The following is a 23,738-nucleotide window of genomic DNA, read 5'->3' on the forward strand; positions in this document are numbered from 1 at the left end:
GTAAAGGTCTACTCCCGGGCCGTGGCTGCGCCCGGGGTTGAAAAGTTACCTTTAGTCCCGGTTGGAGCCACCAACCGGGACTAAAGGTCCCCCCTTTATATTCTGGCTGTCTCCTTCCTCCCCGAGCCCGAGCTCAGCACATTTTGAAGCTCACTGCAGTAGTGTTCTTGCTTCCTCCCTCCCTCCATTGTTCCTCCATCCATTCTTCGATTCCTCCGTCGATTTCTTCGATTTCTCCGTCGATTCTTCAGTTGTAAAGGTTACCAATCTCATACTCTCATTTTTCACCATTGTCTTATCTCATTTTGTTCACTATATATATGGTTCTTTATTGTGGTTTTTTTCATTTGTAAGCAATTTGAGCTTAAAATCACTTCAAGCTTGCATATTTACATGAAAGAAGGTTAAAGTAGCTAGTTGAACTTGCGGACCGTGTTCATCTCGGCGACTATATTCTCTGTCGAGCGGTAATGAACGTCAAGGAGGAGCTTTGATTCTACGAGGGAGAGCGGCAACGGTCATGGAAGACTGTGTTCCCTTCCTCGTAGAATCGGAGCTCTTCCGTGGCAAGTACGGTGCCATTCGGTGGAGAAATGCTCGTCGAGATGATCACGTAAGCAAGTTCAACTAGTACGGATGGTTATTTATTCATATGTCCTGATATCGTCGCAGTAGTCTGTCAATCACCGTACTTTTTATTTTAACTTTTTATGAAATAAAAACTTAGAAAATAGTTAGAAAATTATAGAAAATCTGTACTAGTTGAACTTGCGGACCGTGTTCAGCTCGGCGAGCATGTTCTCTGTCGAGCGGTAATGGACATCAAGGAGGAGCTTTGATTCTACGAGGGAGAGCGACAACGGTCGTGGGAGACCGTGTTCCCTTCCTCGTAGAATCAAAGCTCTTCCTTGACCAAGTACGATGCCGTCCGGTGGAGAAATGCTCACCGAGATGATCACGTAAGCAAGTTCAACTAGTACGGATGGTTATTTATTCACATGTCCCGATATCGTCGCAGTAGTCTGTCAATCACCGTACTTTTTATTTTAACTTTTTTATGAAATGAAAAACTTAGAAAATAGTTAGAAAATTATAGAAAATCCGTACTAGTTGAACTAGCGGACCGTGTTCATGTCGGCGAGCATGTTCTCTGCCGAACGGTAACGAACGTCATGGAGGAGCTTTGATTTTACGAGGGAGAGCGACAACGGTCGTGGAAGACCGTGTTCCCTTTCTCCTAGAATCGGAGCTCTTCCTTGACCAAGTACGGTGCTGTCCGGTGGAGAAATGCTCGTCGAGATGATCACGTAAGCAAGTTCAACTAGTACGGATGGTTATTTATTCACATGTCCCGATATCGTCATAGTAGTCTGTCAATCACTGTACTTTTTATTTTAACTTTTTATGAAATGAAAAACTTAGAAAATAGTTAGAAAATTATAGAAAATCCGTACTAGTTGAACTAGCGGACCGTGTTCATTTCGGCGAGCATGTTCTCTACGGAGCGGTAACGGACGTCAAGGAGGAGCTTTGATTCTACGAGGGAGAGCGGCAACGGTCGTGGAAGACCGTGTTCCCTTTCTCGTAGAATTGAAGCTCTTCCGTGGCCAAGTACGGTGCCGTCTGGTGGAGAAATGCTCGCCGAGATGATCACGTAAGCAAGGTCAACTAGTACGGATGGTTATTTATTCACACGTCCCGATATCGTCGCAGTAGTCTTTTATGTGTGTACACTCCCATTCTTCTATTAATTTGCAGAAATATCATGTGAATTACTTACCTGCTGCAGTAAAAGACGAGAACACAATGACCATTAAAAATATCATTGTTTAGAGATCTAGATAATTTTATAGTTTCTTAATTTTATTTGTTTATAAAAGGAGAAATTTATAGTGTATTAAAAAATGAGTATAGAGAGTAGATGGCAACTGCTTCCGGGTCCTCGGCCTCTCATGGGTTTCCAAAGCGACTTAGGCCGGGCCTCCCTCTCATTCCATGCGGCAAGTGTCGTGATGAGACGAAGATTGTGATGGAGTACCGAGTGAAGAAGGAGGGTCCCAACAAGGATCATATCTTCTACAAGTGTCCGGATCGCAATGTGAGTTATTTTATCGTATTTAATGATTATGGTTAGTTTATACCTATTTTCATGATGGTTGTGATTAAAGTTCTAATTTTTTGTTTTAATTTCAGTGGGATGGCAGTGGACGATGTTTAGGCTTCTACTGGGAGGAAGAGTATGTTGAACTCGTGCAAAAATATCTTGCACAACAGGCAGATACGGCGGCTAATGAGGCAGTGATCCAGCCGAAGAAGCCCAAAGATGTTGCACAATCGGAGGATCTGTCTGTTTTAGTTGAGATTGGTCACGAAATCCTTGTGCTCCTGAAATATATTTTAGCTTTAGTTCTTTTAGTGGTAGTTGGGATTATCTACATTGTAGTGATGCTTTCATAAATTTGTATCTTTTGTGGTGGCACGCATGTTGTATAAATAATTAATTATGATCTAGGTTTTAATATGGTATTTATGTCATGTAATGCAGATGAGCCGTCATTGGATGTATAATGCTGATCGCTGCTCCCAAGAGTTCATTGACGGCGTGCATTCTTTGTTACGTGCGGCCGAGGCAAACAAACACGACGGTTTCATGTGCTGCCCATGTGCCATATGTAAGAATACGGTGGAATATCCTTGCTCAAGGACTCTTTATTCACACTTGTTCAAGTCGGGTTTCATGCCAAACTATATTTGTTGGACAAAGCACGGAGAAAACGGTGTTGTAATGGAAGAAGGTGAAGAAGAACAATAGGACGATAATGATATTATTCCCGATGGTGCGTGCTTCAATGATACTGCAATGGGAGAAGCTGAAGAAGAGGTAGCCACAGAAGATGAGCCGGCTGATGATCTTTCTCAGGTCATTCGTGACGCACAAAGAGAATGTGAAAGTGAAAAGGAGAAGATCAAGTTCAAGCGGATGCTAGAAGATCACAAGAAATTGTTGTACCCAACTTGTGATGCAGGGCAGAAAAAGTTAGGAACCACACTAGAATTGCTGCAATGGAAGGCAAAGAATGGTGTATCTGACAAGGGATTTGGAGAGTTACTAAAAATCCAAAAGAAGATGCTTCCGAAGGACAATGAATTGCCCGCCACTACCTACGAAGCAAAACAAGTTGTCTGTCCTATGGGGCTAGAAATAGAGAAGATACATGCATGTCCTAATGACTACATCCTGTACCATGGCAAAGAGTACGAGAAATTGGATGCATGCTCGGTATGCCATGCGTCGCGGTATAAGATCAGGCGAGATGACCCTGGTGATGTTGAGGGCGAACGTCCGTGGAAGAAAATCACTGCCAAGGTTATGTGGTATGCTCCTATAATACCACGCTTGAAACGTCTGTTCAGAAACAAAGAACATGCAAAATTGTTGCGATGGCACAAAGAAGACCGTAAGGTAGACAATATGTTGAGACACCCTGCTGATGGGTCCTAGTGGAGAGCAATCGACAGAGAATTCCTGGAGTTTGCAAATGACGCAAGAAACTTAAGGTTTGCTTTAAGTACAGATGGTATCAATCCTTTTGGAGAGCAGAACAGTAGTCATAGCACTTGGCCTGTTACTCTAAGTATCTACAACATTCCTCCTTGGTTATGCATGAAGCGGAAGTTCATTATGATGCCTGTGCTCATCCAAGGCCCGAAGCAACCTGGCAATGACATTGATGTGTACCTAAGACCACTTATTGATGAACTTCTCATTTTGTGGAATAAAGAAGGTGTACATGTGTGGGATGAGTACAAACAGGAACACTTTGATCTGCAAGCATTGTTGTTCGTAACAATCAATGACTGGCCTGCTCTAAGTAATCTTTCAGGACAGTCAAATAAGGGATATAATGCATGCACACACTACTTCGGTGATATTAGAGGTGTATTCTTGAAAAAATGTCGAAAGGTTGTGTACCTTGGCCATCGTCGATTTCTTCCTGCAAATCACCCCGTAAGAAAGAAAGGCAAGCATTTTAAAGGGAAGCCAGACCACCTAACCAAGCCTCGCAACCAAACCGGTGAGGATGTACTCGATATGGTCAATGATGTGAAAGTCATCTTTGGAAAAGGACATGGAAGCCAACCTGTTCCGAACGACGCTAACGGTCACGCACCCATGTGGAAGAAGAAGTCCATATTTTGGGACCTACCCTATTGGCAAGTCCTAGAGGTCCACAGCTCGATCGACGTGATGCACCTGACAAAGAATCTTTGTGTGAACCTGCTAGGCTTTATGGGTGTGTATGGAAAGCCTAAGGACACATTTGAAGCACGATAGGACCTACGTTGTTTGAGAGAAAGAGACAACCTGTATCCAGAGAAGACAGATGATGGACGCCATTACTTATGTCCTGCTAGCTACACTCTAAGCAAAGAGGAGAAGGAAATCATGTTTGAATGCTTAAACAATATCAAGGTACCATCTGGATTCTCCTCGAATATAAAGGGTATTATAAATGTGCCAGAGAAGAAATTCTGTAACTTAAAGTCCCATGACTGTCATGTTCTCATGACGCAATTACTTCCAGTTGCATTAAGAGGAATTCTACCTCCAAATGTACGTCTAGCCACCGTGAAGCTATGTGCATTCCTCAATGCAATTTCTCAGAAGGCAATTGATCCAACTGATCTAGCTAAACTACAGAATGATGTGGTTCAATGTCTCGTCAGCTTTGAGTTGGTGTTCCCTCCTTCCTTCTTTGATATTATGACACACCTCCTAGTTCACCTAGTCAAGGAGATTTTCACTCTCGGTCCTGTGTTCCTACACAACATGTTCCCCTTAGAGAGATTCATGGGAGTCCTGAAGAAATATGTTCACAACCGTGCTCGCCCAGAAGGAAGCATCGCCAAGGGCTATGGAACAGAAGAGGCCATTGAGTTCTATGTTGACTTTATTCCCGACCTTGACTCTATTGGTGTTCCTGAATCGAGACATGAAGGGAGACTAAGCGGAAAGGGGACACTAGGGAGGAAAACATATATTGGTACGGATGATGATTATTTCAATAAAGCGCACTACATAGTTCTACAGAACTCCTCTTTGGTAGATCCGTATATTGAGACACACAAGGATCTCTTACGATCCGAGTTTCCAGGGAAGACTGAAGCTTGGATTACGCGTAAGCACATAGAAACTTTCGGCGATTGGTTGTGAAAAAAATGTCAAGGTGATGAGAGCATCCATGAGCAACTGTATTTATTGGCTATGCAACCATCATGGCATATCGTCACATACAAAGGGTACGAGATAAATGGGAACATATTCTACACAGTAGCCCAAGATAAAAGGAGTACCAACCAAAATAGTGGTGTCCGCATAGATGCCACAGACCCGAATGGGAATAAGCAGACATATTATGGACGCATAGATGAAATATGGGAACTAGAATATGCACCTACTTTGAAGATCCCATTGTTCAAGTGCCAATGGGTCAAGGTGACCAAAGGCGGGGTAACAGTAGACAATGAGTATGGAATGACAACAGTAGACCTTAGTAATATTGAGTACAAAGACGAACCATTCGTCCTTGCCAAGGATGTGAATCAGGTGTTCTATGTCAATGATATGTCTACCAAACCAAAAAGAGGAAAAACGATAATGACTCAACCAAAGAGCCAAAGCGCCACATAGTTCTTTCAGGGAAAAGAGTCATCATGGGAATTGAGGACAAGTCGGACATGTCAGAAGATTATGAAAAGGATGACCGAATTCCGCCATTCAAAGTGAACAAAGACCCTAGCATCTTAGTAAATGATGAGGTCACTCCATGGTTACGACGCAATTATAACCAAGGGACATACGTAAAGAAGAAGTTCACTACTATGCCCACTTGATGATATAGTGATTTAATATAGTGTGTGTTTAAGATATTATGTAATAATTGTGAATTCAGATGTTTATTATGTCATGTTTCAAATTAAATCAATGTTTGATTTGGTGGGATTTCTCTCTCAAAAAGGTAAATTAGGATATTGAGTGATGAAAAATTAAAATATTAACATTAAAATGATGTGAAAACAAATTTCCTGTCCAAAACCAATAGTTTTAATAATTTTAATTAAACACTACATTTTTGCATTAACGAAATAATAAATATTAGTTATATTATGTTTTATAATTGTAACAAAAAATAAAAAAAGTTAGGTTATAGATTTTTCCTATGTGCAATAAAGAAAAAGAAAATCCATATTTTTAACAAAATAATTTTATGCCTTTTATTTAATTTACTATGTATTTAACAAAAACTATTGTATTTCTATTGTATTTAACAAGACTATTGCTTAAAACAGGCGGGAAACGAAACTGCAGGCCACCTTTACTCTCGGGTGGGAAGCCCACCCGGGAGTAAAGGTGGGCTGCAGTTTCGTGGCCCGCCAAAAAAACCCTTTACTCCCGGTGCGTGTTACCAACCGGGAGTAAAGGTATACCTTTACTCCCGGTTGGTAAGACGCACCGGGAGTAAAGGTACCTTTACTCCCAGTTGGTAATACGCACCGGGGGTAAAGGACCTTTACTCCCGGTGGGGGGATGGCATCGGGAGCAAAGGGGTATGGCCTATATATACCAGGGCCATCTTCTTTCTTGCGTTCTTCGCCGATTCCTCTCCCCTGCGCCCACGCCACACCGAGGACGCCGCTGCCACCCCGCTCGACGCCGGTCGTCACCACCACCTCACGCGCGTCCGCGGTCCCCACGCCACCCCGCGCGCCGACGACCTCGCTGCTGTTGCCCGCCCTGGCCCAACGCGCACCAGTCACTGCTTGGTAAGTTTTGGTAAGTTAATTTCGTCATTAGCACCGACGACCTCGCTGCTGATGCGATCTTGAATGTGTTTCGTCATTAGCGCCGACGACCTCGCTGCTGATGCGATCTTGAATGTGTTTCATCATTAGCGCCGACGACCTCGCCAGCCGCTGCTTGGTGTTGTAAAAATGTGTACCGCGCACCGACGACCTCGCTGCTGATGCGATCTTGAATGTGTTTCGTCATTAGCGTCGACGACCTCGCTGCTGATGCGATCTTGAATGTGTTTCGTCATTAGCGCCGACGACCTCGCCAGACGCTGCTTGGTGTTGTAAAAATGTGTACCGCGCGCCGACGACCTCGCTGCTCTGCTGCTGCTGATACGACCTCGCTGCTTGGATGTGTACTGTGTTGTAAAAATGTTAAGTTCGTCGTCCACGAGTGTGCACAAGCAGCTGTTATCGGCCACCAAGCCATTCCTTAACGACGACGACAAGCGTAGTCTTCGTCATTAGCGCGCGTAACCGACGCGTGTCATCCAGCGACACCAACGAAAACGGCAAATTAAGCGTACGACGATATAGTGGCTAGTCACCATTTATCTTTAAAAATAGTTACAGATATTACGATTGATGTTTCAAGTTACTACCATAAATCGATTTATAAAGACGGTTGGTATATCACCCTGAAATCGATTTGTAGACATAGTTGGTAATAATGTGACCGGTCTCAAAAAGAAATATAGCGCAATGAAGTTCATAACCCTTTCAAGTTAGATTAAGAACTTTCTATTGAAGTTGTTGAGCTAGAAGACATGTACAACCTTTACTTGATGATATTTTCAATTAAAATAGTATATGGCCCCAAAATTATGCTTTAAATTTTTTAGTTTTTCAAATTCAATTTTAAAATGTACATTCTTGCTGTGATACCGAATAGATCTGAAACGTATAAATTTGTTCTCCTAAACTGAAAACATTTCTCTTTTGAAAGTAGAACATTGTTTCATGAATCTAGAACATTGCCTTTGCTCAATACAAGAATTTTTTCTATCTTCATAGATCAATGTTTGTTAACAAAATTTTATCCAAATATATTCATGTAGGGTCTTTTTTTTGAAGGATTTGTTGTAGGAAATATAATGGTAAAATAGGAACTCAATTTGGATGCCCAGTTTGTAAACTAAGCGTTTTTTAGTTTATAAAAAATATCACATGTGATGATGTAAGCAGTTTTGGTTGGACTTGCATGCATGGCTAAAGACAATTTGGGCCACAAGAAAGAAAAGTCCAAAAAGAAGATAAATTCTTATCATTTCGGAAATAGTAATGGTTATATTAGCAATAAGACACATATACTTACATTTCATAATGACTTATACTTACATTATCAGCATAGAATTTTCTCATATGATGAATGACTACATGGTTCACATGGTACATAGGATCACAACATCACGCACCGACACCGCCCCGGCCCGCTTCACGTCGTCGTCGTCAGCACACCATCCACCACGCCAACACGTATATATACGTCATTTGTATTCATATGCATGTATATATATGTCGCGGAGCACTGCCGCCCTCATTCGCCCATGCGTTTCTATGTATACGGCGGAGCACCGCCGCCCTCATTCACCCATGTGTATAGACATATATATGGCGGAGTGGAGCACCGCCACTCTTGTCACACCGCCCTCTCTCGTGGCCTAGTCGATCAACATTCGTATTATCGTTATCGTTAACGCTAAACAATCACACCAGGGCGAACCGCGCTGTTGATGTCACCGACGTGGTTCGCCCTAGTCACCGACGCAATTTGCCCTCGGCCGTTTATGTACAGCCCTAATTCACCCTAGTACCGACGCAGTTCGCCCTAGTGTGGTGAATTGCGTCCATGACCGAGGGGCAAGATTTAATAATGCATATTGTTCGTAGATTTTACGCATGTAAGCAAAGATTTGACGTACTATATATTGGTTTTGTTTTTTGAAGCTAGATGGCCGACCCGAGAAACATGGATGAGGAGTTGATGATGAATTTGATCAACACTGGCACTCAAGTTGCCGGTGATGATGGTGCTAAAAATAACGTGCAAGAGGATGCAGATGACGGGAGTCAGTACTTAGCTCTTGAACAAAATGAGCAACAACATATTGGCCAAGTATATATTTTTATTATTAGCTATATATATTATCATATGTCTTATGTGTGCTCATGATATTAAAAATAATGTTTATGTTTTGTAGCCCTCTGGATCTACATCAACAACTACAACGAAGAGTAAAAATATTCGAGGTCCCAAAAAGCCATTGGAGGGCCACTTCATCATCTCGGAGTTCAATGTGGATACAGGAGAACCGGGGGCCCAATAAAATGAAATTTGTGCACCACTGTGGTTACCTTGTACGGGACCGGCTCCCGATTAGTACCCGTGAATGGAAGAAGAAGACCAATGCTCCTCATATCAGTTTTGTCTCTGATCGTGACAAGATGTTAATTTGGAAAGATGTCTTGGTACATTTCACGCTCCAAACAGATGGTTATGATGATATAATTGATGGTGATGAATTGAAGGAGCGAGTTAGGGATTAGGCAATGAAGAAGATGGCCACCCAGTTTCAGACTTGGAAGAAACACCTATACACGACGTATGTCAAGAAGAACATAGCACCAGATTTTACTGTCCTAGGCCCGATCTCAAAGCAGAGGCCCTATTGGGATGAGTTTGTACAGTATAAGACTTCGGAAGAGGGTGTGAGTCGGGTGATAAAGAACCAACGTAATGCCCAACAGAAGACATGCCACCATAACTTGGGATCAGGTGGCTACCCGACTGCCATTAAGAAGTGGAACAAAATGGAAGCAGACCTTCTTGCCAAGGGTATCAGACTAGAATCACTCGAGTGGGGAGAACGTGCAAAGAATTGGTTTTTTGCTCATGGGGTAACACTAGACCAGGAGATAGGGAAGTGTGTTTATGGCACAAGACTGCAAGAAGCAGCAGAAAGATTGTTTTATGCTCAGAGAGCTACTGCTAGTGGTGCGTTCAGGCCCAACAGAGAGAAGGATGAGCTGACATACGCCATTGGGACTATTGAACATGGTGGCCGAACTAGAGGCAAAGGAAGTGTCTCGTGGGAGCATGGATTCCCTTAGGACAGACCTTCCTACAGAAGCCGCCAGAGAAAGAAGAAAGAAGAGGCACAGCGGCTCCAGAGGTTGGAGGAAGCGGTGCGTGAAGCACAGGAGCGGGAAAAAAACCTTGAAGCGAGAATGCAGGAGGAAATCAGAAGGCAAGTGCAAATAGCAGTGAGTGCAAGCAAGCAGGCATCAGAGCCAGGAATCAACATTAGCCAATCTGTTCAGTTGAAAAGTAGCTGCGCTTCCACGGAGATACCAAATCAAGGGGACACAGGACTGCGCTTCCCTGTGGATGACATCACTGAACCTTGTACAACGTGTGAGCTACACATTCCGAAGGGGAATTCCACAATCAAGGTGGCTATCGGTCTTGTTAATCCTATCGACCGAACCAAGACACTAAGGATTCATGAGAATATAATCCAAGAAGGATATGCTACCATCTCGGTAGATAAAGCTGAAAAAGGTTTTAGTGATTTGCCTCTTGACATTCCTGGAGGTGATGGCGAGAAGACTCTAGGAGAAGCGGAGAAGACATTCATTCTATGGCGCAAGCGCTATATTATTATTCCAGGGATGTCGGCTCCACCTCCTCCTGAACTACCTCACCATAGGTACGTGCGGATGAAAACACTACATCATTAATTTGTATTGGCTTAAATAATTAACAATCTGCTCATAATAATATGTCATTCCTTTTTTTGTAGCAGATCCTCCCCCAACCTAAATCCAATTGTTCAATCGCCAGATCATCATAGTGCTATGTACAATGACATTGTGTTGGAAGGCAAGGCTGCATCCACACCATCTCCAAGGAGGTCTCCAACGCCGCAGCCGCCACCTCCAAGGAGGTCTCCAACGCCGCTGCCAACACCTCCAAGGAGGTCTCCAACACCTCCCTCGCCCCTGCCTACCAAGAAGCCTAGCAAGAGGCCAGCCCCTCAAACAAAGAACCAGTCCCCGCCTGCAAAGAAAGCCACCGTGAAACCAAGGCTATTCCCAAAATAATATCTGAAGAGAAGGAAGAAGGAACTGATGCATATAAAAAAGATATGTCTAGATTCTATGACAAACATAAAAAGAATCAAGAAGCAAGGAGAAACCCAGAGAAACTGTACTTCTTCGTAGCTCCAGATATTCTAAGAAAAAGGGTGGCTTCTTACCAGCAACAACAGTGGGAATCTCGTAAGCCGTCTAAATCAACGTTATCGGACTATGACCGCACTCTCACCAAGTCAATTGAGGCAGCACAGAAAAAGAAGCGGGCAGGGAAAGGAGTTGCCCAACTCGGACAACAAGCGCACCAATCAGTCCCCCCGCTAGTTGTTGGTAATGAATATGGTTCGAATTTAGGATTAATGCATCAGGCAAACATACCTCCGGATGTCGATTTGGATCACCTTGGTGAATTTATTGATGAGACTGGTCTCGACCTTTACCAGATGTTTGGTGATGGAAACATTGAGAGTGCGGCAGAGGTTGATATTTGAAAGAAAAAATTTGTACTAGGCCAGAGTCTATACAACCCTCAAGCCTTATCTGATCTAGGGGACGCAAATATACCTGCTAAACAAGTGGTACATGCAGGCGTCTACCAGTGGAGACTTCTGCGTTGGTGTCAAAATTAGAGACGAACATTGGTTCCGTGGCGATGATGTTATGTATGTTGACTTTGCAGAATTTCATCAACTATGCCACCTGACCTCTCTGGACAAAGTTATCATTAGCTGCTATTGCCTGTAAGTAATAATTCTTTCGATTTATTATTAAACTCATCATATGTGTGTATATGCATATAAATTATCCTAACAAGTACTATATATATGTAGATTTACAATGACAGAGCTCAGAAAGGAAGGCTGCAATGAAATTGGTTTTGTTGATCCCCATATAATATTCAAAGACCCAATTACTCCAAAGACTAATTGGAAGTCTGAGTCAGAGAGTAACCTCATAAACTTCTCAGTGAACCAACGCCACAAGAAGGATATACTCTTTCCCTATAACTTCAAGTGAGTGTTAATAATGTCGATCATCCTTAATGGCTCATATGTTGATTCTAGCTAATTAATGAGTGTTATGCGTTATATCCTATAAACACATGCAGCAATCACTGGATATTGATGGACATCGATCTGGTGAAAAGTCACTTGATAATCTATGACTCGATGAGAAAACCACAACAAGACTACCAAGATATGATAGATATTATCCAGAGGTAATTTCGGGATCTCTAGCAACTATATATACACACAAACATAATGATTAACTATATCTGATGACGTGGCAAATTTTTTATTGGGCAGTGTTTAGAAAACCTTTATTGAGAAGCAACACATGGAAAAATGCAAAGCGCCACTGAATGTAATCCCTTTGAAAGTAAGTCCCCTGAATCGCATCATCTTTATTAATTAAACATATAGCTTTCACCGGATCACCAGATTGGATGACAAATCTTTTTCTTGTAAAGTGGTGTCTGAGGCAGAAACAGGGGAACAACTACTATGGTTACTATGTTTGCAAGTTTATCAAGGTGGTCTCCCAAAGAACTCCTACAGAAAGACTCAAAGTACGTTAAAAATACACTATATATTCATTTAATTATTATTATTGATTGTGTTACTATGTCTTTATATATATATATATGTATATATATTAATTTATTTTCCTTTAATTCAAACCTGTAGACTCGATGGTTGGAGGAAAAGGTCATACGGCAAGACCAAATCAAAGCAATTCAAGAGTCTATAGCCGGATTTTTTAATGAGCAGGTCATCGATTCCAAGGGCGAGTTCTACTTCGACCCAACACTGCCATGGAAGCCAAGCTAGAGGATGAGAGGAAACTTGTTATATCACAACAACTGTAATGCAATCTTTTTGTAATATATGCACATGAAATAATATAATGTAAAATACACATATGCATGCATGCATGTAAATATATATATAATGCATGCATGCATATATATATATATATATATATATATATATATATATATATATATATATTCTATGCTTGAATTGTGTGATTTAATACGTTCATTGTGCTTGAACCGAAACATACTATACGCGCGTATAAATGTATAATTAGCAGCGTACAATACGACTTCGAAAACAAAAAAATGAAAAGAAAAGAAAAAAGAAAAAAAAACCTTTAGTCCCGGTTCGTATTACCAACCGGGACTAAAGGTGCCGGCCATCATGGCATGTCAGGAGGCACCTTTAGTCCCGGTTGGTGTTACCCACCGGGACTAAAGGTCCTCCTTTAGTCCCGGTTCCTGACCCGGGACTAAAGGACCCCCTTTAGTCCCGGATGCTTGCTCCCGGGTGGGGAATCAGGACTAGAGGGGGTTCCCCACCGGGAATAAAGCTCGGTTCTCTACCAGTGTGACTTTCCCTTGGCGTTGCATCCAGGCCACTTCGTGCTTATCGCCAAACAACATTCTTGTTTTCGGCCTCTCCAAAGGTCTTTATCTGAGTTTGAGATAACTTACAACACATACTCAACTTGGCTTTCAATGGATAAAAGAGACTATGGAAGGTTTTTGTGTTTAATTTATTGCCCGACGATAGTGTCCGATCTTACTTTGGGGTGTTTTGTTTATTCTCCTAAACTTTAAACGTTGTCCCATCGAATTATTTGTACACATGCATAGAGTATTAAATATAGACTAATTACGAAACAAATTGCACAATTTGCGACTAATTTACGAGACGAATCTTTTAAGCCTAATTAGTCCATGATTTGACAATGTAGTGCTACCGTAAACATGTGCTAATGATGGATTAATTAGGCTTAATAAATTTGTCTCGTGAAGTACTGACAAATTCTATAATTTATTTTTTTATTAGTATCCGAACACCCAATGCGACACCTCCACGTGACACTTCCTAAATTTTAGTCATCGGATCCGAACACCCCCTATATTCACTTTACTATACTTTGCTCTCTAGATGTGCTCTTTAGTCTTTTAGGAGAAAAACAAGGTAGGGATGCGTGCTCTGCCACGCGCGTTCAGATTTAGCGTCGCCCTGTGGCTGAATAGCGCGCTAATTTGCATTACCGGTTAATTTTAAAAAGGCCGGTACAAGGAAACGCGACCAGCAGCGAACGTTGCGTGGTCGCAAGTCACACCGAACCTCGTGGGAAGGAATCTGTCGAGGACAGGCATTGTTCACAAAGAGGCAAAGCACGTGAACGTGCGTGGAGACCACCGATCACGCATTCGTACACAGTCGCCGTAGCTACCGGATGCATGCGTGCCGCGTGCGTGTGCGTTGGTGCCCTCCTCCCATATCTTATCATCAATGTGATCTCTGCAAAGGCTGGTGCCCATCAGCGGATCCCACGACGCTACGCTGCTCGGTTGTCCTCTGTCGTTTGGTGTCGCGTGCGTGCGTGCATGCCAATTGCCAGCCATCCATGTCACGGGCTCGCGGTCACGGCTCACGACGCAGCGTGAGCTAGTCCATCCGCCAGCTCGAGCGTGCTCGTCCACGTGCCCCGATCTTCAGGCGATCTCCTTCCGTGCTCGCCTAACGACAAAGCCGGCGAGCGGCGATCCAGACTCCCTAGCTCATCGGTCACAACGCGACGACAGTCTCAGTCACCATCCTGATCTCCCCTCCCCTACAATAAAGCATCACACTCACAACCAGCGGCGGATCCAAAGGGGGGGGGCTGGGGGCTCAGCCCCCTAATGACTTGATTTCAAGCCTAATCACTGTAGCAAAAGCTTGATTTTACTATTAAATCTTCATGCAAATCAACATCTCTATTATTTTAGCCCCCCTTATCCCGCATCGCTCACAACCTCTCATCCATAGCATCAATCACTCCACAGTGCACACGTACGTACGCAGACGCTGGCAGCAATGGCGGGGGCGAAGAAGGGCCTGGTGCTGCTGGACTTCTGGGTGAGCCCGTTCGGGCAGCGCTGCCGCATCGCTCTAGCGGAGAAGGGCATCCCCTACGAGTACTCGGAGCAGGAGCTGCTGGGCGCCAAGAGCGACCTGCTCCTGCGCTCCAACCCGGTGCACAAGAAGATTCCGGTGCTCCTCCACGACGGGCGCCCGGTCTGCGAGTCCCTCGTCATCCTCAACTACCTCGAGGAGGCGTTCCCTGACGCCTCCCCGAAGCTCCTACCCGCCGACGACGCCTACGCGCGCGCGCAGGCCCGCTTCTGGGCGGCCTACTCCGACAAGGTCTACGAGGTGGGCACGCGGCTGTGGAAGCTCAAGGGCGAGCCCCAGGCGCAGGCGCGCGCCGAGATCGTGCAGGTGCTCAGGAACCTGGACGGCGAGCTCGGGGAGAGGAGCTTCTTCGGCGGCGAGGCGTTTGGGTTCGTGGACGTCGCGCTCGTGCCCTTCGTGCCGTGGCTCCCCAGCTACGAGAGGTACGGGGAGTTCAGCGTCGAGGGGATAGCGCCCAGGCTGGCGGCGTGGGCGCGCCGGTGCGCCGAGAGGGATAGCGTCGCCAAGAGCTTTCACCCGCCGGAAAAGGTGGACGAGTTCATCAACCTGCTCAAGAAGACCTACGGCATCGAGTAGTAGATCGAGCAGACTAGCGCGGAGATGATAATACGTGGTTGCCATGCAGTTTTTATTTACTCCAGTGAAAGAATGAACTCTGCCGTTCCGTGTGCTTATATACATCGATACATTTTTTAGGTGAACGCAGAGTAATCAAGAAAACAAAGAAAATGAAGGAAATTACACAAAGGCAAAGAAAGAAAATGAAGAAAATTACACAAAGGCAAAGAAAGAAAATGAAGAAAATTACACAAGGCTTCTAGCTAGCCACGAAACAAATGACGGAGTAACTTTTCTCGTCCCTGAGAATAAAAGTCATCTTTGCAGCGGTTCACGGAAGGAGGCCGGAGGGGTGGGCATTTGAGGACGAGGCACTTTGAATGTTGAGCAACCTCCAACAATCTTTAGCAAAAGAGGAGTGAAGGAAAAAAAGATGCTCCAAGTGTTTCTTCAAAGGAGGAATCACAAATAACAGTTACAGCCCGTACTGGTAAATCCATGTCCCTTCGTTAGGTCGAGAAGTTAAGGAAAAGATGTTCCGGAGTTTCTTCTAAACACTAGTAGAGAACAGACCTTTGATGCTCGGCCAAAATGAACTCTAGTCCCAGAATTTTTTGCGCCCGGGACTAGAGATACCTTTAGTCCCGGTTGGTGGCTCCAACCGGGACTAAAGGTCCCTGCCCAACGGCTACTGCGCCAGACAGAGGTGGCAGGGACCTTTAGTCCCGGTTAGAGCCACCAACCGGGACTAAAGGTATACTTTTACTCCCGGTTGGTGGCTCCAACCGGGAGTAAAGGTCTACTCCCGGACCGTGGCTGCGCCCGGGGTTGGAAAGTTACCTTTAGTCCCGGTTGGATCCATCAACCGGGACTAAATGTTCTCCCTTTATAAATCGGTCGTCTCCTCCTTCCTCCCCGAGCTCGAGCTCAGCATATTTTGAAGCTCACTGCAGTAGTGTTCTTGCTTCCTCCCTCCCTCCATTGTTCCTCCATCCATTCTTCGATTCCTCCATCGATTTCTTCGATTCCTCCGTCGATTCTTCAGTTGTAAAGGTTACCAATCTCATACTCTCATTTTTCACCATTTTCTTATGCCATTTTGTTCACTATATATATTTATGGTTCTTTATTGTGGTTTTTTTCATTTGTAAGCAATTTGAGCTCAAAATCACTTCAAGCTTGCATATTTACATGAAAGAAGGTTAAAGTATATATAAATATAAACTTAGAAAATAGTTAGAAAATTATAGCAAATCCGTACTAGTTGAACTTGCGGACCGTGTTCAGCTCGGCGAGCATGTTCTCTGCCGAGCGGTAACGGACGTCAAGGAGGAGCTTTGATTCTACGAGGGAGAGCGACAACGGTCGTGGAAGATCGTGTTCCCTTCCTCGTAGAATCGGAGCTCTTCCTTGACCAAGTACGGTGCCGTCCGGTGGAGAAATGCTCGCCGAGATGATCACGTAAGCAAGGTCAACTAGTACGGATGGTTATTTATTCACATGTCCCGATATCGTCACAGTAGTCTGTCAATTATCGTACCTAAATGTAGTATATATAAATAAAAACTTAGAAAATAGTTAGAAAATTATAGAAAATCCGTACTAGTTGAACTAGCGGACCGTGTTCATTTCGGTGAGCATGTTCTCTGCCGAGCGGTAACGGACGTCAAGGAGGAGCTTTGATTCTACGAGGGAGAGCGGCAACGGTCGTGGAAGACCGTGTTCCCTTCCTCGTAGAATTGGAGCTCTTCCGTGGCCAAGTACGGTGCCGTCCGGTGGAGAAATGCTCGCCGAGATGATCGCGTAAGCAAGGTCAACTAGTACGGATGGTTATTTATTCACATGTCCCGATATCGTCGTAGTAGTCTGTTATGTGTGTACACTCCTATTCTTCTGTTAATTTGCGGAAATATCATGTGAATTACTTACCTGCTGCAGTAAAAGACGAGAACACAATGACCATTAAAAATATCATTGTTTAGAGATCTAGATAATTTTATAGTTTCTTAATTTTATTTGTTTATAAAAGGAGAAATTTATAGTGTATTAAAAAATGAGTATAGAGAGTAGATGGCAACTGCTTCCGGGTCCTCGGCCTCTCATGGGTTTCCAAAGCGACTTAGGCCGGGCCTTCCTCTCATTCCATGCGGCAAGTGTCGTGATGAGACGAAGATTGTGATGGAGTACCGAGTGAAGAAGGAGGGTCCCAACAAGGATCGTATCTTCTACAAGTGTCCGGATCGCAATGTGAGTTATTTTATCGTATTTAATGATTATGGTTAGTTTATACCTATTTTCATGATAGTTGTGATTAAAGTTCTAATTTTTTGTTTTAATTTCAGTGGGATGGCAGTGGACGATGTTCAGGCTTCTACTGGGAGGAAGAGTATGTTGAACTCGTGCAAAAATATCTTGCACAACAGGCAGATACGGCGGCTAATGAGGTAGTGATCCAGCCGAAGAAGCCCAAAGATGTTGCACAATCGGAGGATCTGTCTGTTTTAGTTGAGATTAGTCGCGAAATCCTTGTGCTCCTAAAATATATTTTAGCTTTAGTTCTTTTAGTGGTAGTTGGGATTATCTACATTGTAGCGATGCTTTCATAAATTTGTATCTTTTGTGGTGGCACGCATGTTGTATAAATAATTAATTATGATCTAGGTTTTAATATGATATTTATGTCATGTAATGCAGATGAGCCGTCATTGGATGTATAATGCTGATCGCCGCTCCCAAGAGTTCATTGACGGCGTGCATTCTTTGTTACGTGCGGCCGAGGCAAACAAACGTGACAGTTTCATGTGCTGTCCATGTGCCATATGTAAGAATACAGTGGAATATCCTTGCTCAAGGACTCTTCATTCACACTTGTTCAAGTCGGGTTTCATGCCAAACTATATTTGTTGGACAAAGCACGGAGAAACCGGTGTTGTATTGGAAGAAGGTGAAGAAGAACAATGCGACGACAATGATATTATTCCTGTTGGTGCGTGCTTCAATGATACTGCAATGGGAGAAGCTGAAGAAGAGGTAGCCGCAGAAGATGAGCCGGCTGATGATCTTTGTCAGGTCATTTGTGACGCACAAAGAGAATGTGAAAATGAAAAGGAGAAGATCAAGTTCAAGCGGATGCTAGAAGATCACAAGAAATTGTTGTACCCAACTTGTGATGCAGGGCAGAAAAAGTTGGAAACCACACTAGAATTGCTGCAATGGAAGGCAAAGAATGGTGTATCTGACAAGGGATTTGGAGAGTTACTAAAAATCCAAAAGAAGATGCTTCCGAAGGACAATGAATTGCCCGCCACTACCTACGAAGCAAAACAAGTTGTCTGTCCTATGGGGCTAAAAATAGAGAAGATACAAGCATGTCCTAATGACTGCATCCTGTACCGTGGCAAAGAGTATGAGAAATTGGATGCATGCCCGGTATGCCATGCGTCGCGGTATAAGATCAGGCGAGATGACCCTGGTGATGTTGAGGGCGAACGTCCACGTAAGAAAATCCCTGCCAAGGTTATGTGATATGCTCCTATAATACCACGCTTGAAACGTCTGTTCAGAAACAAAGAACATGCAAAATTGTTACGATGGCACAAAGAAGACCGTAAGGTAGACAATATGTTGAGACACCCTGCTGATGGGTCCCAGTGGAGAGCAATCGACAGAGAATTCCTGGAGTTTGCAAATGACGCAAGAAACTTAAGGTTTGCTTTAAGTACAGATGGTATCAATCCTTTTGGAGAGCAGAACAGTAGTCATAGCACTTGGCCTGTTACTCTAAGTATCTACAACATTCCTCCTTGGTTATGCATGAAGCGGAAGTTCATTATGATGCCTGTGCTCATCCAAGGCCCGAAGCAACCTGGCAATGACATCGATGTGTACTTGAGACCACTTATTGACGAATTTCTCATTTTGTGGAATAAAGAAGGTGTACGTGTATGGGATGAGTATAAATAGGAACACTTTGATCTGCGAGCATTGTTGTTCGTAACAATCAATGATTGGCCTGCTCTAAGTAATCTTTCAGGACAATCAAACAAGGGATATAATGCATGCACACACTGCTTCGGTGATATTAGAGGTGTTTTCTTGAAAAAATGTCGAAAGGTCATGTACCTTGGCCATCGTCGATTTCTTCCTGCAAATCACCCCGTAAGAAAGAAAGGCAAGCATTTTAAAGGGAAGGCAGACCACCTGACCAAGCCTCGCAACCGAACCGGTGAGGATGTACTTGATATGGTCAATGATGTGAAAGTCGTCTTTGGAAAAGGACATGGAAGCCAACCTATTCCGAAAGACGCTAACGGTCATGCACCTATGTGGAAGAAGAAGTCCATATTTTGGGACCTACCCTATTGGCAAGTCCTTGAGGTCCGTAGCTCGATCGACGTGATGCACCTGACGAAGAATCTTTGTGTGAACCTGCTAGGCTTTATGGGTGTGTACGGAAAGCCTAAGGACACATTTGAAGCACGACAGGACCTGCGTTGTTTGAGAGAAAGAGACAACCTGCATCCAGAGAAGACAGATGATGGACGCCATTACTTACGTCCTGCTAGCTACACTCTAAGCAAAGAGGAGAAGGAAATCATGTTTGAATGCTTAAACAACATCAAGGTACCATCTGGATTCTCCTCGAATATAAAGGGTATTATAAATGTGCCAAAGAAGAAATTCTGTAACTTAAAGTCCCATGACTGTCACATTCTCATGACGCAATTACTTCCAGTTGCATTAAGAGGAATTCTACCTCCAAATGTATGTCTAGCCACCGTGAAGCTATGTGCATTCCTCAATGCAATTTCTCAGAAGGCAATTGATCCAACTGATCTAGCTAAACTACAGAATGATGTGGTTCAATGTCTCGTCAGCTTTGAGTTGGTGTTCCCTCCTTCCTTCTTTGATATTATGACACACCTCCTAGTTCACCTAGTCAAGGAGATTTTCACTCTCGGTCCTGTGTTCCTACACAACATGTTCCCCTTAGAGAGATTCATGGGAGTCCTGAAGAAATATGTTCACAACCGTGCTCGCCCAGAAGGAAGCATCGCCAAGGGCTATGGAACAGAAGAGGTCATTGAGTTCTGTGTTGACTTTATATACGACGGAGTGGAGCACCGCCACTCTTGTCACACCGCCCTTTCTCACGGATCTACCAAAGAGGAGTTCTGTAGAACTGTGTAGTGCGCTTTATTAAAATAATCATCATCCATACCAATATATGTTTTCCTCCCTAGTGTCCCCTTTCCTCTTAGTCTCCCCTCATGTCTCGATTCAGGAACACCAATCGAGTCAAGGTCGGGAATAAAGTCAACACAGAACTCAATGACCTCTTCTGTTCCATAGCCCTTGGCGATGCTTCCTTCTGGGCGAGCACGGTTGTGAACATATTTCTTCAGGACTCCCATGAATCTCTCTAAGGGGAACATGTTGTGTAGGAACACAGGACCGAGAGTGAAAATCTCCTTGACTAGGTGAACTAGGAGGTGTGTCATAATATCAAAGAAGGAAGGAGGGAACACCAACTCAAAGCTGACGAGACATTGAACCACATCATTCTGTAGTTTAGCTAGATCAGTTGGATCAATTGCCTTCTGAGAAATTGCATTGAGGAATGCACATAGCTTCACGGTGGCTAGACGTACATTTGGAGGTAGAATTCCTCTTAATGCAACTGGAAGTAATTGCATCATGAGAACGTGACAGTCATGGGACTTTAAGTTACAGAATTTCTTCTCTGGCATATTTATAATACCCTTTATATTCGAGGAGAATCCAGATGGTACCTTGATGTTGTTTAAGCATTCAAACATGATTTCCTTCTCCTCATTGCTTAGAGTGTAGCTAGCAGGACGTAAGTAATGGCGTCCATCATCTGTCTTCTCTGGATGCAGGTTGTCTCTTTCTCTCAAACAACGCAGGTCCTGTCGTGCTTCAAATGTGTCCTTAGGCTTTCCATACACACCCATAAAGCCTAGCAGGTTCACACAAAGATTCTTCATCAGGTGCATCACATCGATCGAGCTATGGACCTCCAGGACTTACCAATAGGGTAGGTCCCAAAATATGGACTTCTTCTTCCACGTGGGTGCATGACCGTTAGCGTCTTTCAGAATAGGTTGGCTTCCATGTCTATTTCCAAAGACGACTTTCACATCATTGACCATATCGAGTACATCCTCACCGGTTCGGTTGCGAGGCTTGGTCAGGTGGTCTGCCTTCCCTTTAAAATGCTTGCCTTTCTTTCTTACGGGGTGATTGGCAGGAAGAAATCGACGATGGCCAAGGTACATGACCTTTCGACATTTTTTCAAGAATACACCTCTAATATCACCGAAGCAGTGCGTGCATGCATTATATCCCTTGTTTGACTGTCCTGAAAGATTACTTAGAGCAGGCCAATCATTGATTGTTACGAACAACAATGCTCGCAGATCAAAGTGTTCCTGTTTGTACTCATCCCACACATGTACACCTTCTTTATTCCACAAAATGAGAAGTTCGTCAATAAGTGGTCTCAAGTACACATCGATGTTATTGCCAGGTTGCTTCGGGCCTTGGATGAGCACAGGCATCATAATGAACTTCCGCTTCATGCATAACCAAGGAGGAATGTTGTAGATACTTAGAGTAACAGGCCAAGTGCTATGACTACTGTTCTGTTCTCCAAAAGGATTGATACCATCTGTACTTAAAGCAAACCTTAAGTTTCTTGCGTCATTTGCAAACTCCAGGAATTCTCTGTCGATTGCTCTCCACTAGGACCCATCAGCAGGGTGTCTCAACATATTGTCTACCTTACGGTCTTCTTTGTGCCATCGTAATAATTTTGCATGTTCTTTGTTTCTGAACAGACATTTTAAGCGTGGTATTATAGGAGCATACCACATAACCTTGGCAGGGATTTTCTTACGCGGACGTTCGCCCTCAACATCACCAGGGTCATCTCGCCTGATCTTATACCGCGACGCATGGCATACCGGGCATGCATCCAATTTCTCGTACTCTTTGCCACGGTACAGGATGCAGTCATTAGGACATACATGTATCTTCTCTATTTCTAGCCCCATAGGACAGACAACTTGTTTTGCTTCATAGGTAGTGGCGGGCAATTCATTGTACTTCGGAAGCATCTTCTTTTGGATTTTTAGTAACTCTCCAAATCCCTTGTCAGATACACCATTCTTTGCCTTCCATTGCAGCAATTCTAGTGTGGTTCCCAACTTTTTCTGCCCTGCATCACAAGTTGGGTACAATAATTTCTTGTGATCTTCTAGCATCCGCTCGAACTTGATCTTCTCATTTTCACTTTCACATTCTCTTTGTGCGTCACGAATGACCTGAGAAAGATCATCAGCTGGCTCATCTTCTGCGGCTACCTCTTCTTCAGCTTCTCCCATTGCAGTATCATTGAAGCACGCACCATCAGGAATAATATCATTATTGTCCCATTGTTCTTCTTCACCTTCTTCCATTACAACACCGGTTTCTCCGTGCTTTGTCCAACAAATATAGTTTGGCATGAAACCCGACTTGAACAAGTGTGAATGAAGAGTCCTTGAGCAAGGATATTCCACCGTATTCTTACATATGGCACATGGACAGCACATGAAACCGTCGCGTTTGTTTGCCTCGGCCGCACGTAACAAAGAATGCACGCCGTCAATGAACTCTTGGGAGCGGCGATCAGCATTATACATCCAATGACGGCTCATCTGCATTACATGACATAAATATCATATTAAAACCTAGATCATAATTAATTATTTATACAACATGCGTGCCACCACAAAAGATATAAATTTATGAAAGAATCACTACAATGTAGACAATCCCAACTACCACTAAAAGAACTAAAGCTAAAATACATTTCAGGAGCACAAGGATTTCGCGACCAATCTCAACTAAAACAGACAGATCCCCCGATTGTGCAACATCTTTGGGCTTCTTCGGCTGGATCACTGCCTCATTAGCCACCGTATCTGCCTGTTGTGCAAGATATTTTTGCACGAGTTCAACATACTCATCCTCCCAGTAGAAACCTGAACATCGTTCACTGCCATCCCACTGAAATTAAAACAAAAAATTAGAACTTTAATCACAACCATCATGAAAATAGGTATAAACTAACCATAATCATTAAATACGATAAAATAACTCACATTGCGATCCGGACACTTGTAGAAGATACGATCCTTGTTGGGACCCTCCTTCTTCACTCGGTACTCCATCACAATCTTCGTCTCATCA

At 43.7% G+C, this 23,738-nt stretch overlaps 1 protein-coding gene across 1 annotated transcript; it reads left to right on the top strand.

Moving 5' to 3' along the window:
* Nucleotides 1–14,613: 14,613 nt before the first annotated feature.
* LOC136528463 (probable glutathione S-transferase GSTU1) lies at nt 14,614–15,757 on the top strand. The gene has a single exon (XM_066521423.1). The coding sequence runs from the start codon at nt 14,826–14,828 to the stop codon at nt 15,498–15,500; it is 675 nt and encodes a 224-aa protein (XP_066377520.1). The 5' UTR covers nt 14,614–14,825; the 3' UTR covers nt 15,501–15,757.
* Nucleotides 15,758–23,738: the final 7,981 nt, after the last annotated feature.

This window comes from Miscanthus floridulus, chromosome 19 (genome assembly GCF_019320115.1).
Source record: "Miscanthus floridulus cultivar M001 chromosome 19, ASM1932011v1, whole genome shotgun sequence".
NCBI classification, from domain to species: domain Eukaryota; kingdom Viridiplantae; phylum Streptophyta; class Magnoliopsida; order Poales; family Poaceae; genus Miscanthus; species Miscanthus floridulus.

Excerpts from the sequence above, each read along its gene's own strand:
- LOC136528463 (XM_066521423.1), top strand. The coding sequence starts at position 14,826 with ATGGCGGGGGCGAAGAAGGGCCTGGTGCTGCTGGACTTCTGGGTGAGC.